Source organism: Scatophagus argus, chromosome 14, assembly GCF_020382885.2.
Source record: "Scatophagus argus isolate fScaArg1 chromosome 14, fScaArg1.pri, whole genome shotgun sequence".
NCBI classification, from domain to species: domain Eukaryota; kingdom Metazoa; phylum Chordata; class Actinopteri; family Scatophagidae; genus Scatophagus; species Scatophagus argus.
This window is the reverse complement of record NC_058506.1, coordinates 5946172-5961381: the sequence shown is the minus strand read 5'-3', so window position 1 is coordinate 5961381 and position 15210 is coordinate 5946172. Positions and strand designations below refer to the sequence as shown.

At 42.2% G+C, this 15210-nt stretch overlaps 1 protein-coding gene and 1 long non-coding RNA gene across 5 annotated transcripts in view; one reads left to right on the top strand and one right to left on the bottom strand.

The window, feature by feature from the left end:
* specc1 (sperm antigen with calponin homology and coiled-coil domains 1) overlaps positions 1–15210 on the top strand; it is a 65832-nt gene that overhangs the window by 31713 nt on the left and 18909 nt on the right. For all 4 annotated transcript variants that reach the window (XM_046411060.1, XM_046411058.1, XM_046411059.1 and 1 more), the window contains 8 exons: positions 1951–3518; positions 5515–5722; positions 6211–6284; positions 7319–7494; positions 11370–11533; positions 12829–12929; positions 13038–13113; positions 13219–13360. In XM_046411060.1, coding sequence (XP_046267016.1) covers positions 1951–3518; positions 5515–5722; positions 6211–6284; positions 7319–7494; positions 11370–11533; positions 12829–12929; positions 13038–13113; positions 13219–13360 — 2509 coding nt within the window. The remainder of the gene's footprint in view (positions 1–1950; positions 3519–5514; positions 5723–6210; positions 6285–7318; positions 7495–11369; positions 11534–12828; positions 12930–13037; positions 13114–13218; positions 13361–15210) is intronic.
* LOC124070819 lies at positions 4197–11162 on the bottom strand. The gene is made up of 3 exons (XR_006845244.1): positions 11009–11162; positions 5513–5709; positions 4197–4635 (listed from the first exon to the last, which is right to left on the bottom strand). It is a non-coding gene; the product is annotated as an uncharacterized LOC124070819 (long non-coding RNA).

Genomic DNA, 15210 nt, shown 5'->3' with positions numbered 1-15210 from the left:
GTTTTGCATTAAAATGTGTGGAAATTCGTCCTCTGCAGTGAAGAGAGTTATAAGGCCTTTGTTTTGAATTCGGAGGTTTTCTAACTATCCGATGTTGTAGTGTCTGTTTCAGCCTCTGCTGTGTTGCATTTGCTGACTCCTGGCATGTACGCTGGTGTCAGTTCTCTGTCCACATGAAGCAGCTGTGGTGAAGTCATGGTTAAAGAGGTGGGCGATCTAAAGATGAGTGACTTCATGTGCTCCATCTGGCTTTTATTCACTAAGAGCAAGAGGAAAAGAGAATATGAAGGAACAGCAAATGAAAGGCTGTCCCACAGTCCCACTTTTGGCATCATTCTTGCTCATGGGAATGGACTGATCTTATTCACATCAGAATCCTCTCTCTCTTTTAACAAGGACCTATTGTCCCTCTCTTTATTACTCCCTATAATGGGAACATGACAAGTGGCCATAAAGTAGGCGTAAGCTGTTTCTCTTTTATTGCCTTATCTGGATGATACTTCCTATAGTGCATAGTAAACAGTCATTTATAACACACAGTGCTGATTTAATGTTAGCATCTTCCATGTGACAGTACATAATTTACAAGTGCATGACGTCCTCATTCTGTCAGTCACAGATTCATCCTCTGTGAAGTGCGGAGAAAAGTGACTGTGGACTTTTAATGGCACTGTGGATCTTTTTTTTTTTCTATTCACGAACAAATTCATCTGTCTGATTGGGACCAAGTGCTGCATTTGTTAATGTGAATTTGAATGGCGACACCTGCTCAAGCCAAGCAGGTTGGAGTTCTTTTTAAAGAGAACATGATCCCAGTGACATTCAGAGCTGACAGAGCAGAGATTCACTGCATTCTTTATTTCTATAGCCCTTGATTTTGGTTACTAAACAGTTTTAGGTCATCATTATTATCATTATTGTCATATTCATGACTTTCCATTTACGCCATTGATTTGTGTTTACCACTCTACTTAAAGCACTTCACTTTTTCAACCACAGCAGCACACTCTGGGAATGTTAAATGGCTTTGTACCCCAGAAATCGTGCCAGTGTTGGCAGCTCCTGCCACAGTTGCCATTTAATTCAGTAAGGGAATAGTCGATGCAAAGTGCCTATCAATGGCAGAGTACTTAAAGAACCCACAGAGGTATAGGATTTCCATTCCAAACTAGGCCATTTGTTTGTGGATTCTGTGTGCCGACGTGTTGCTCAGGGTGATGTGCTGTCTATCTCCGCACACAGGCTGCCTGTCTAGTCTCTGCTCTGTGGGTTTGATGATGATGCGTGCATGTGAGAGACACAGCTGTCTTTGTCTGTGCACTACTTAAGCTGCTTTGTGTCTGAATGCTCCACGTGCACAGGGACCTTTGTCATCCTCTGAAACAAGCAGCCCCCTTGTGCCTGCACTGCTGTTTGCTGATGATCTGAAAACAAACAATAAAATGTTTTCAGACAGCAACCCGCTCACGCTGGGCATCTGTAAATACACTCATATTTGAGAGAGGGCTGGAAAAGACTCGCACCAGTGACCCACGCTGATGCCTTTTGAAATGCCACAGTTAAGCTCTGCTGCAGCACTGAATGACCACAGAAGCAACAGACAGTCTATGCCAGGCAGATGCTCTGTTGTCCAGACAGAGAACAATATGTGAATAGATTACAGCGACCAGCATCATGAAACTGCTGAATAATACAAGTGTCTGAATGTGACTCACTGTCCATTCAATTAGTGTCATTACATGATGTGAACAAATTCATGGTCCCAGCATGTCTGTGTGCTGATTCCATTAACCTTTCTTGTTTAACCTTTAACCTTTTTTTTGCACATCAATGCTACTATAATATAATCCCATAATAATAATAATAATACTATAATCCACCGCTTTATGGATGCAACACAGTAAATGCTGATTTGATCACTTAGTACTTTTGTTTTGATCTATGTTGCAGGTGCACAAGCAGCCAAGAAATCTGGTATCCCAGCTCCTAGAGAAATCCCCTCTAGCATAACAAGAGATCGCATCTCTCTGAGGGACCAGCTTAGGAGCTCCACCACAAAGAAGATGGTTTCTAGCGCCAGCACTTCCAGCCTATCTACCCTGGCAAAGCAAACGCGCAGTTCAACCAAGTCCCGTGGAGACGCAGAGGGACAGGAAAAGGGCCTTCTGGAGTGCCAGGTGAAAGAGCTGCTGGCTGAGGCCAAGGCTAAAGACTTAGAGATTAGCAATCTCAGAATGGAGTTGCAGCGCTGCAAAGGTAAAACCTCCCCTGCATCTTCTTCTCCCTCCCCTAACTCTGTCTCACACCAAGAGCCTGCTGCAGAGCAAGACCAGGGACAGGCAACAGAGGCCCTTGTTCTGGTTGGAGAATTGAGGGAAAAGAACGGGAAGTTTCAGAGAGAGCTGGCAGTGCTCAGGGAGGAGAACCAGGTGCTGAAGGAAAAGCTTCTTTGCTTGGAGGCCTCACCTCTCTCTAGTACAAGCACAAGCACTCCCTCCAAGCCTGTTGTGAATGGCCTGCCCTCAAACTCCGACTCCTCAGCTCCACAACAGGACAGTCTTCCTTCTGCTGCCAGCCCTCTCAAAAATTCTGTCTCATCCAGTTCTGACATCACCAAGGACTCACCATCACCTGACTCCTCCGAATTTGAGAAGATCCCATCACGCTCGGAGTCGGTGAGCAGTGGTGTCAGTGGGGGAGCTGTTACAGCAGGGGCAGTAAGCAGTGCAGAGGGGCAGAATTTGTCAGTGCAGAGCCTGACGGAACAGATTCACAAGATGGAGGAGAGCCATCACAGCACAGCTGAGGAGCTGCAGGCAACTCTGCAGGAGCTGGCCGACCAGCAGCAAGTGGTGCAGGAGCTGACAGCTGAAAACGAGCGTCTGGCTGAAGAGAAGCGCCTCCTGCAGACCTCACTTCAGCAGCAGCGAGAGCGTCTGGAGGTCCTGGTCCAGAAGAATGAGACGCTGGCTGGTCGACTTCAGGAGCAAGCACAAGCTCAGGCCCAAAGGGAGGAGGAGCTGGGTAGCCAAGGGCCACGGCTGGCCGAGCTGGAGCAGAGGTATGCAGAGCTGGTGGAGAGCTCACGGTTCGAACGGGAGAAGCTGGTGGACATCCAGCAGCAGCTGACGGGCAGCCTGCGGGCTCTAGAGGAAGAGCACCAGGAGGCCCAGGGCCAGGTACGCTGCTTAGGAGAGGAGATGGACAGGCTGCAGGCCCAGCTGGGCAGGGAGCTGGAAGCAGGAAGTCAAGCAGCACAGGCCGCAGAGGAGCTGAAGGTGACGGCAGAGAATCTCAGACTAGAAAACAGTAGGCTGAAGGCACAGGTGGACATTGAGAGGCAAAAAGTGGGTGAGCTGAAGGCCGTGCAGAGTGCCAGCGACAGCACTGAGGTGCACAACTTGCTGAAAACAGCACATGCTGAGAGAGACAGGCTGGAGGCGGAGCTGACAGAGCTGAGGCAGGAGTTGCTTCAGGCCCAAGCTGAGACTGAGCATGTGCAAGCCACATTGTCCAAGGTAAGGAGGGGTACAGTGTTACCACTTGGTTTCCATCTTGGAATTTATAGTATTAATAATTTATTGCAACTTTGTTAGGTCTCTTGATTAAGCACAACATGTATAAACACTATAAAGGAAATACTAGAATAGCTCGATATTTTTTCTCTTTTCTGTTTACTCACAGAAGGGAATTCAGTCACAATATGACAGAATTCATACGTATTTTCAAACAGTTGTTGTCACCAAAAATTCAGATGAATCTATTTATAACTCAACAATTTTGTTGCAAAGATTTTCGCAGTTCAAACATTTCCCACCTGGTTGCTTCCATTGTGTTGTGTTAAGTGGTGCGTGTGTGTGTGTGTGTAAAGCAGGACTTGAATTATAAATGACTCACTGTGTTCAAGAAACGTGTTGTTTTCCGAGCAAGCTCATAGTTGTGTATGACAAAACTTTAAGGAATTGCCTAAAGAACAATGTGCTCGTCCACATGTACTGTTAACTATGAAAAAGCAAAGCGTGCAGGTCACTCATTTCTAAACAGTTCATTAGTTTTTGTTCAGATGCTGTACTTGCAGTGCAGTCAATTTCAGTCAAAAGAATAGATTTGTCAGGAATAGGAAGAGACCAGAATCCTATAGCTTTGTGTATAGCAATAATAATAAGTCAGTCTAGCACTTGTTAATGATTTAAAGATGTAAATTAAATGGGCAACTGTAACATTATTAATAGTTCTGTGCTCAGTCACGTATTGAATGTGAACATGAGGACACACTTTCCACAATGGTTCAAACAGGATTTACAGCTGGTTTGAGGTACTTTTCTTCACCAGCACTGCACGTGAACTCATGTTCGCTCAAATTGTTTTCATATGTTTCTCAGTTGTCACTTTGGTTTTCCCCTTCAACACCACAAACACCAAAAAGGCTCAGGCAGTGTGGGTTTGGTGTCATGTTGACTCCAAAGTGAGGCGTGTCTCCAACAGCTTAGTGATGTCATCATTGTTGGACTGCGACTGCTGTGCCAGCAGTAGGGTGGTCCATCGGTGTGTGACCCTCTGAGTCACGCTCCTGTCCTCTGCCACATGGGTGTGAGGGTGAGGCCACTCCATAACTTCACTCACCAACAAGCTAATCTGTTAGAGCCACATGATGTTAGTCATGCATAAGTACATCATTTACTTATTTTAGCTTACAGAGATCTGCATTACAGTGTCATTTCTCAGGACGACAACAGTCATCATGGTTCACTGACTTCAGCTGCAAGGTAATTGAGTAGTTGGAGCAGAGGACACAGCAATGCAGTCAGATCTGACCCAGACTGAACTCTTATTTCCATGAGTCACTGTGACCTTGTCTATCACCTTTTTAAACTGTGGCCAATTGGTCATTGTCAGCCATAGTTAAGCTCTTGTGTCAACAGCACTGCGTGAAGCAGATCTAGGTGAAAGTTTACATTTACCGTTATTTCTGTGTGACTTGTAGAACTTTAATTAAAGGTCAGATGTGAAAGCTAATGTGCTAAAATCAGTTGTTTGAGCACCAACATTGCAATGAGGACAAATGTGCTCAAGTCGCGTTGCAAATGATGCCAGGCATTAAAACCAAGTGGACTGACTACTTGTTCATAGAGATCAAAAGTTTCGCATAGCTGATAAATACCATAACATAATTTAGCTGATTTTAATTACAGATTGGATAGTAGTTTCATCATCTACCTCATGGACACCCAAAAATCTTGTCCTGAAAACCCTTTTTGTAGAGAGCATCTTTGGTCTGATCTTTTAGAGATGTAAAAAAGCACCATCCAGATCAAATGGAAGCACTGCACCACAAGAATGTCCGGAAGATATCATAAATTTTAATGTCTAGAGCCGAAGGTGACTTAAGTGCTTCCATCTAATTAGCTGAGTGACAGCCTGCAATCACTTTAACTTGAAACACTGCCTCTTTGTTTTAGCCCGTTTCCGTACTAAGCCCATCACACTCACGCAAATGCGCACACATACTCACAGGTGGAGGCCAAATGCCAGCAGGTTCAGGAGCGGGCTGAGAGGAGGGAGCAGGAGCTCACCAGCCGGGTGACTTCTCTGGAGGATGTCGGGATCCAGGCTGAGAACCAGGTGAAGGAGCTGAAGGAGACCATCTTTGAACTGGAGGACCAGGTGGAGCAGCAGAGAGCCGTCAACTGCCACACCAACCAAGCTGTCCTAGACATGGAAAGTATGTTCATTTTACTGGTTCACTGCTCAGTTCTCTGGGGCTCCATGGAGTCTTAAATGTAATCTCGAATTTAAATGAATCATTGACTGGTTTCTAATATTTAGTCCATCCTCATTATATCAACAAGGTGGACAAAGAGAAACAGGTCTACAATAACCATAAAGTTGAAACAATATGCCTTTAAACGGTTCCAAAAAAACTGAACATAATGAAGTTTATGAAGGGAGGATGTATGGATGTGTTGCAGCGTTGTTGTATTAGACTTCATGTACATGATAATACTAACACATTTATCTCTGACTTGCCATTAGTGCAGCTGGTAAATGAAAAATATATGTAGAAAGATGTAATTCTGTCCTGAAGTAACTGTTACTTCTTCTGAAAACTGAGCAGGTGAGTGGTGAATGTTTAATTGGTGTGATTCTGCCACAGTAATCCACAGTAAGTTAGATCTGCGGTTCTTAAAGACCTTGAATTTGTCATTGCAGATCTTGTCAAAAAGCTGGAGGAGCAGAAAGCTGAAACGGAGCGACAACTGAAAGTCTTGACCAGACAGATGAAGGTAAGAAAGACTCAGTATGCAGAGTCATAAAGCTCCTTTAGAATGTAATCTGTAATCTGTAATTAAAGCAGTTTGGACATCTTAAGCTGAAGACAGTTGTGGACAAAATGAAAAGATAATATATGACAACAAAAGTGTCAGACTTCTTTTGTTGTCTCTTTCTTTCTACCTTCAGCCTTGTCGTAAGAGCAGAATTAGAAATTAGAAATGTCCCCTCTTTTACAGCCATCTCTCTACCCTCCAGCTTTGAGTGGGTGGTACTCCAGAGAAAAGTTTTTGGGCGGAGTATCACTTTAAAGTCAGGATGATGTTCTAGCGCTCAGTTTTTCCTTGTCTTTCTGCCAAAATGTTCGACCTTGGAGTCTGGTGTCCACCGAGTATTGTCCAAGTAGCATCCGGGTGGGCTGTTCAGGCAGTTATGAATTTTTTTGGCAGGCACTGATACTTTCTTCAGCATTATCATGTAGACCAGATACCAGATTCCAGGCTTTTACTGTCACCTCTTTGGTACTTATTTTGTACAGTGCTCTCTCAGAGGAACTTGTTCTTTTTCCCTCTCTCATGTATCTGTCTGACTGTTGATGGACACCCACATCTTATTAGATGCAGAAAAAAACATGTGGAAAATTTAAAATGTATTAAGACACACCTAAAGACTAATCTACAAGTTACTGATCTTTGTCTTTAACATTAAATATTGGATATTTTTTACTTCAAGCAGCAAGTGATCTGTTGTTTTTTGTCTGCTTCAACATCTGTTGTTCTGCCTCCATTTTGTGAATCAGATTAACAGTTATTTCTGTTTCTGTGCTTCCACACATCTCTGTCACAAAGAGTAGACACTGTTGATAACAAATATGGATTGTGATGGGGCAAAATGTCACCGACACAGTCGTTATGCTAGACGTTCATGAAGTTTTCCAGCCTAAACTGTGAATGCTTTGCTAACATCATCAGTAAAAAAACAAGAAGGTATGTATTTGGTATTGTTTTTGTAGCATTTGTTCTGACTAACTGACCAACTAAATCTTTAGGATGAGAAAGAGGAGTGGCGCCGGTTCCAGGCGGACCTCCAGACGGCAGTGGTGGTGGCCAACGACATCAAGGTGGAGGCTCAGCAGGAGCTGCGTACGCTCCGCAGGCAGCTGCAAGAAGAGCAGGAACGCAATGCAAAGCTTTCCACGGACCTCGAGACCCTGCAGGGAATCAGGTACCATCTCCACCATACTCCTACTCTCATTTCCTCCCATTCCACCAGCCCCCCCCCCCGGCTCCCCTTGTTCGGGCTGCAGTTCTTTCCTCTGTGAACACCATGTGGATATGAGATACCTGCAAGAGTCTTGCCATATCCCCATTCAGCGTTTTATATACGTGATACAAACAGGAATATATTATCATCTAAACCTCCAGGAATCTATTGCTTAAGAGCTTTCCAAAATCAGTGGTCAAAAAATGTTAAACAGGATGTGTTGAGTGTCAGCATTATTTAGTGCATATCTTGTGTATTTCGCAAGATTAAATCATCGGACTTTGAGAATTTAGGTTCCTGGGATTTGGCAGACTCTGTTGGTAAATTAGCAGTCTCCTGCAGTATTTCCCTCTGTGTATTCTACTCCTTTAAGCTGCTGCCCTCTCTGTCTCCCTCTTCCACACTGACCAATGCCCTATATAACATTTAAGGCTCACACTCCACAGTAAACTACAGTATATTAATTAGAGGACATTATTATCATACGAGAAGGCAGACCTGCTCTACACGCGGATGCTGCTTTGATCCAAGTGCATTCCAACACTGAAGCCAGTTTAACACTGTCCTCGCTGCACTTATCAGTGAAGGTATTCCACACCAGTGTGTCATGCTCTCATGTAGTGTTGTGTGTGGCCATGCAATAATGTGACAGGTGTATTCATAGGTTTGTGTGTGAGTATACTGTATATAATTGTATATAAGTGTGTTTGAGCATGAAATGCCGTGGTGTTTTTGACAGTGGTGTCCCTTTTCACTATCATGCTAGGTCTAATACGTACTGTGCTAAGGTTTGCTACTGTATAGCACTCTGTTTATCTGTGTGGCCGGTCATGTTATACTCTTTAAGCGAGCAAATGGTCTCTGAGTTGTTTCTACTTCAGTCTGTATCACCTCACAAACCTCATAGGAATACTTTAAGTATGCTAGAAGTAGTAATATTTGGTTTAAAACCAAATATGTTCAAATTTCATCCAGTCCTTGTGAATTTAGTACATTACATTACTGGTTTTAGACTTGGGCTAAATCAGAGAACTTTCCCCAAGATTAGCTGTTGCGCTGCGTCCACTCCCCACCTCCAGCAGCTCCCTGTGATGACTCTGTCAAAGATGTCCCTCTGAAAAGCCTCCTTGTGTAAAGCTCAGGTGAGTTCCCTGCCCTGTCAGCCCTCTCTCAGCCAGCCTGCCTCTCCTTGCTGCTGCTCACTGACCTTCCTGTCTGTGTTTGGCTTCGTGTTGCTGCTTCAGCCTGTCTGACTCTGTCTGTCTCTCCGTATGCTGACTGACTGAACCTTCAGGACTATCTTACCTTTTTGGTTTGCTTTGCCTGGTTCTTTAAACCTGACATTCAAGCAGATGTATCTGGTGCCACCTGCTGTTCTTGAATGAGTAACCCTCCTACTTTTTTAGTTAAACACCAGGATGGTCTGCACGGCATGACTGGATTAAACTCATGCTATGCATCATCTGCTTCAGATACATTGGCATAGCATTTTCATCACCGGGTGATTTAGATATTCTAGACGTTATGAGTGGCCTTATTAATCCTACAAGGTATGCATGGTACAGAGTGTTAAAAAGTCCAGAGAGTGCAAAGTGGTTTGCTTACAATATACAAATACAAATATTAAGAAGAAATGTAACATCTCAAGTTTTGCTGCAAGTGTAAATGTTTAAAACAGTTTTTAGACAGTGGCTTTATACAGTAGTTCATCTCCCTCTTTTTTTTTTTTTCTTTTTTTTTTTCAGAATAAGTTCCGGAGCCACTTTTGATACCAAGACGGCAGTAGAAGGGCACTAGAGAAGTGCTCCCGCCTCAGCACCATGTGAAGACAGTGTTATCATTGCACTTATTACTTTTCTGTGTCATTTGAAATGTAAAGTGGTAAACCAGTCTCATCCCAAGCTGCAGTGACCAGTGTAGATGCAGTACACAATGAGTCTCATGACACAGAGTCTGGCTTCCATTTCCCTACATGTCTTTTAGAATCTTTTGAATAATAGTTCTGTATTTTAATTTCTCAGTGAATGTATCTTTTCTTTGCAATGTTCTTGACCTCTGTTGAAGAAATGTTCGACAGACTCTCCTTTTCATACTGTACAAAGCTGATTTGTGCCTTTTTTTGGAAAGTCAAGATGATAAAGCGTGATGACCTGTTACAAAAAGCACCATGAAAAAAGAATAATATTTAGTCAATGGCAAAGCTGAAACAGTTCAGATTAACAGCATATGCCACATGTAAAGCAGAAAACCCCATTTTCAAGGTAAGAGCAATGCATTGGAATTCAATTCAGTTCAGTTCACTTTTCATACTATTTCTGCATGAGTCAAATTACTTTCACTTCAACATCGGTTTGCTTGCTGAAAGAAAAACAAACTTCACTGTCAGACCTAAGTTTGGTCTGTGGTCCAGTGGTTGGAGTAAAACTGAATGTAGTGTCATATTTAGCCATGAGATGGCAGTATTGAACACACAATTACCATAGACGGGTGACATCCTTAAGGACATTCTGGTATCATCTGCTCTGTTACTGTTACAAAACGATTATATATATATATATATATATTATTATTATTATTATTTCTTTTTTTTAATAATTGCTGTCCTTTTAAATTTATATCTTCAATTCTTTCTGTCAGATAAAATAACCAGGATTGTTGACATCCAGAGCACTGCCAAAATTCATACAAGATTCAGGACTGCCACAAACACAAACAGCTTTACCTCAGAGTCATTTGTTACTCTCCACAAACATACCAAAAGGTTGATGCTCGCATTAACACAACTTAGAAAACTGTGCTTCAGGTTTGTAAAATTATTATTTTTCAGATCACCAGTATCTAATGATATCCTGAGAGTTTCAGAGGACACTCACGATACTTGTTCCTTGTTGACCAGTCTTCAGTGACTGTTAAACATATTTAAAGACTTCTTGAGCGTCCTTTTTAATGTATCAGATCATCAAAATAATGACTTATTTCTTCTTTGAGCCAGACCCTTACACAATATTCTGTGTTGCAGTTTCATGACATTGCAGGATCTCAGGTTCTACTCAAAGTCAAGTTTTTATCAGAGCTATTCAATTTGTGCATTTTATCAAAAGCCATATTGTTCGACCAGATAATTTACTGGTGCTCAAACTGTAAACATTTGAATCTGTTCTAAAATACCATCTAGAAAAAGATAAAATGGTAACAGTGTGACATTTTTTGCTTTTCTTCTATAGTAAAGCCCTTTAATGAACAATACAGTGAATGTGCTGTTAATTTATTCTACAAAGAAAGACTTTGAAAGTCTTGTGACTGGTTCATGCCTGTGAGAGAATACAGAAAATTGTATTGTATGTGTGTTTGACTGCTGTTCATTAGGAAAGTGAATAAATGAAACTACACCAGTCCACCTGTGTTTGTCTGTCTCTTTCGGTCGACGCTCTTTGGAGGTGAGTTGAGTGCAATGTTTAAGACAGAAGTTCCTTACTTGTCATTCATTCCTCATCCATCACTGACAAAGACAGTCCAAATCCCTCACAGTGTGGCCTGGAGTCCAACGGTCACCAAGGGCAATGGGTAGACAGCGTCCTGACGAATTGATTGCTTAGTGTTCCAAATTTAGGTCTGGCTATCTGCAACTGGTCGTCGATTATTGACAGGTTTGTTAGTTCAAACTTTAAACTATGATCACGTGATTTTGTCAGGTGATCTCATAAGATAAACACTAAAGTGAGGGTTTGGACTCTAATCTGCTGTTTGCAAATACACATGCTGTCTGATACTCTTCTGCCCAGATGTATGTTTTGTGTATGTCTCTACACAGCAACCCTGTTCATTGTGTCTGTTAGGTCCCAAGGTGACGAGGTGAGGGTGTCCGACTCCGATAACAGCCGTCACTGGTGCGGCATCTCCATGATCCCGACCGCACCCACAGATGCCAGTGGAGATGCCGACTCGGAGCCCGGAGCTACTGTCAAATCCCTCATTAAGTCCTTTGATACAGTGGGGCAGAGTGAGCACCGAGCACCTCAACAACACACACACACACACACACAATCACTCAGTCACGCACAGACACACACAAGAAATCCCAACCCAGCAGTGTAACTATAGAGGAGAACAGCTGGTGAGATCTCTTGATGGATATCTGTCATTTCTCTGCAGCGAAATCATGTGAAGTTGTGTGGGACTGTGTGGCCTGGGCTGATCCCAGGCAGGTGGGATAGTTGTTTAGAGTTTAGAGTTTTTTACGAAAACATTAAATTTAAATCCTTTGGTGTTCAATGTTGTGTTAACACAAATGCTGACCAAAAAATACACTGTTAGATTCATTAGTCTATCATTTAAATCCATTCAAATAGATACACTCAGTGGCCACTTTATTAGGTACACCTGGACAATATAATGTAATGTGAAACAACCTTCCTGCCATAGCATCTGTCTTTAGGATGTTTATAGTGTTCAGTGTTTGGTGACAGTGTTGGAAATTTGTGAACTTAATCACATGTTAAAAGTTGATGAGGTCACATTAAAGGTGATGCTGTGCTGGACTACATTATACTGAGAGCTGTTTCTTGTATTTTGTCCCTCTTTTTTATAACCATGAGGGGAGCAGAATATGAGAGATACCTCTGACGGTCTGCAGCAACATCATCACTAACTATGATCTCATATGATCTCATGCTGAAACAAAGAATTTAGTTAACACTTCTATAAGAGTGTCAACAACAATTACCGTAATTTCCGGACTATTGAGCGCACCTGAATATAAGCCGCACCCACTAAATTTGAAAAAAAAAAACAAAAAAACAAACTTGTTCAGCCACAACTGTCTATAGGCCGCAGGTGTCCACGTTGTCAGTCTCTCTTTCATTGTCGCTCTCAATGTCGCTTTCGTCTCGAGGCAAAATCCGTAAACTAACCGCATCATTGTTTAAGCTGCAGGCTTCAAAGAGTGTGAAAAAAGTAGCGGCTTATAGTCTGGAAATTACAGTAATAGGCATCGTAAAAGTAGCCTTTCTGGCATTTGTATTGGATTGTGTCAGACAGTAAAAGTGGACCTGATGAGACGGCCTCTGTGTGTGATCATAGAATAAGTAAACAAGTCAGTCAGATTTCAGTACTTGACGCATTTGAGGTTTGATTCCCAGCTCTCACTGTAGGCTGAACTGTCCCTACAGTCCCTCATTTACAGTAATTAATAATGAAGTCTTTGAATGAATCTTGCAATTATTTATTTATATTAAAAATTATTTGTGGTACCTTTTTTGGTACAATAATCAGTGGGTATATTCTGTGTTCTTTCAGATGGACCAGGACACACAGTTCAAATGCATTCCTCCCCAAGAAGCCCTCTGAGTGGGATCCCAGTACGCACTGCGCCTGCCGCTGCTGTGTCCCCAATCCAGGTATACACCAAGACATTGTTCCTTTTAAAATATAGAAATATACTTCCTGTAAGAGAAACGGTTTCAGACTCTGATATCATGAGATCTCCATTCTGTTCTATCTTTTAGAGACAATCATACATAAAGCCACTATCAAAGACATTGGAAAAAAGGATCAGCCATGGAGAATTCTCTCATCAGTATGGTATGTAACACAGATATGATTCAGTAAGTTCATTATGATCCCTCTGTTTCTGGTGCAATCCTCACCTTCTTCTTTGCCACCAAACCCCCCCACCCCCCCACACAGATAAGCTGTCAGGCTGCGGGGAAGACCTGAAACCTACCAGCCTAATGAGAAAGAGCCCTTCTCTCGAGTCTGTAATCAAAACCCCCACCTCCTTCAGCCGAACAGCATCCTTCAGCTACAACCGCTGCAACAGCAAGCTCAGGTGCGGCTCAAAAAATGATTTTGTCCAATAATTCACTGTGAGGTCATTTAGACACAGACAGTGGGTTTTTTTGAAGTGCTGAAAAAGAAATCTACCAGACAACTTCCCCACCTCAACTTCCCTTCCCTTACTAAATAGTCATCATTTGTAAACGTCCGTCTGTATAATGACTTCTCTACGTGCATCATAACGGTTGGTTGTGTTTCACATGAAAGAGGACAGAAATGCAAGCTGAGTGTTGTGAAAGGTTTGTTTTTTGTTTTTTTTTCCACATGAATGCAGAACTTCTGTGACAACCAAACATCTCAGAAAAAGAAACAAACAACAGAAACAGAGTGACTTTTAATAGCACAAGAAAAAATCCTGCCTTTGGTGTCGGATACTGTAATACTAGTTTCTCTGGAATGTAAAAAAATTCTTTGCACAGATTTTGCATTTGTTTAAAATAATTACAACTTCAGAATTCAGAATAGGGTACCCAAGTAGTTTGAGGTTTTTTTTTTTATTATTATTTTGCAGTGGCATAATGACTTATTCAGATCCTTTAGTAGAAGTAATTATACCACAGTAAACATTACAAGTAAACCTGCAAACCTTTCTTCAATAAAATATGTAAGTATGATAAGCAAAATTTACTTAAAGTGTCAAAGGTAAAAGTAGTCATTATTCATAAAATTGTCCCTGCTAGTGTTTTACTATTATATATAATGTTTTTGAATTAACCTGTAAGGGAACACTTAATCCTTCACTTTACCAGAAACATTAAAAATGACCAAATTTTGAATAACACATTGTTTTCACTAGACAGGAAAGATGTGAAACATTTATTCTGAAAAGTAACTAAAGCTGTCAAGACAAATGTAGTGAGGCCATTGCAAATTTTGCAATAAGTAAAGCCCCTCACATTTGTACTTAAGTCCATTCCACTGCTGATTTTAAGTAACAATTTATTGCTCTGAAATTTCGTGTTGTGTTTTTAAGCCCCTGCTGAGATGCTTTTGAGTTGCACAACATTAGTTGCCAACACTGTTTTGTGACACGGACTACTTCAACACAGCACATGGAGTAAGACAACAAACATGATATCATCTTCTGACTTCTGGCATCATTTTCCCGCACAGACCCCTCCCCTCTGTACACACAAAAATGACCAGTCGTGCCGCTCCATTTAGACTCGTTCTGTTGCTGGTTGCAGTTGAGGTTGATGAGTCAGTGTTTAAATTTACCTTAATGTGTTGTCACAGTGAGTAAAGTTGTCTGAAGCAGTCAGATAATTGAGCATCACGCTGGACAACACCCTCAGCTTTAACCAACATGTGTGCTGTTGATGTTAACACACACTACTGTCAGTGATCTGGAAACGAACCTGTCTGTCCAGCCTCACCTCTTCTTCCTCTGGTGTCCTGACAGTGCTCTGCTCTCTACCTCTGCTCCTAACTGTCTGTATTTACAGTATGACTATCTGTCTGTTTGTCCACATCCTCTCACAAATTAACATATTTTGATGTCTGTAAGCATGTCTGTATTGCAGACCTTTGCGCAGCCCGTCCCGCTCAAACAGCAGATCAGTAGGTGTACATTACCGTCTTTGGTATGGTTTTAGGATTATCATATAGCTGCTGTGTCACTGCTGATAGATGCATGCGCCCTCTGCCTCTACAGTATTTATTTGGACAGGATCGTCCTACTTCTGGCCTTGCGGTACCTCAAACAGAGAAATAATGAATTTAACAGCAGAGCTGCAGTGACGTGTGAAATGTTTACCATGCTCAGAGCAATGACCGTGTCTCGTGGTCTTCCCATGGCCCCAGCTCCAGCACAGACCCCAGGGAGTCAACCCTCTGAATAAT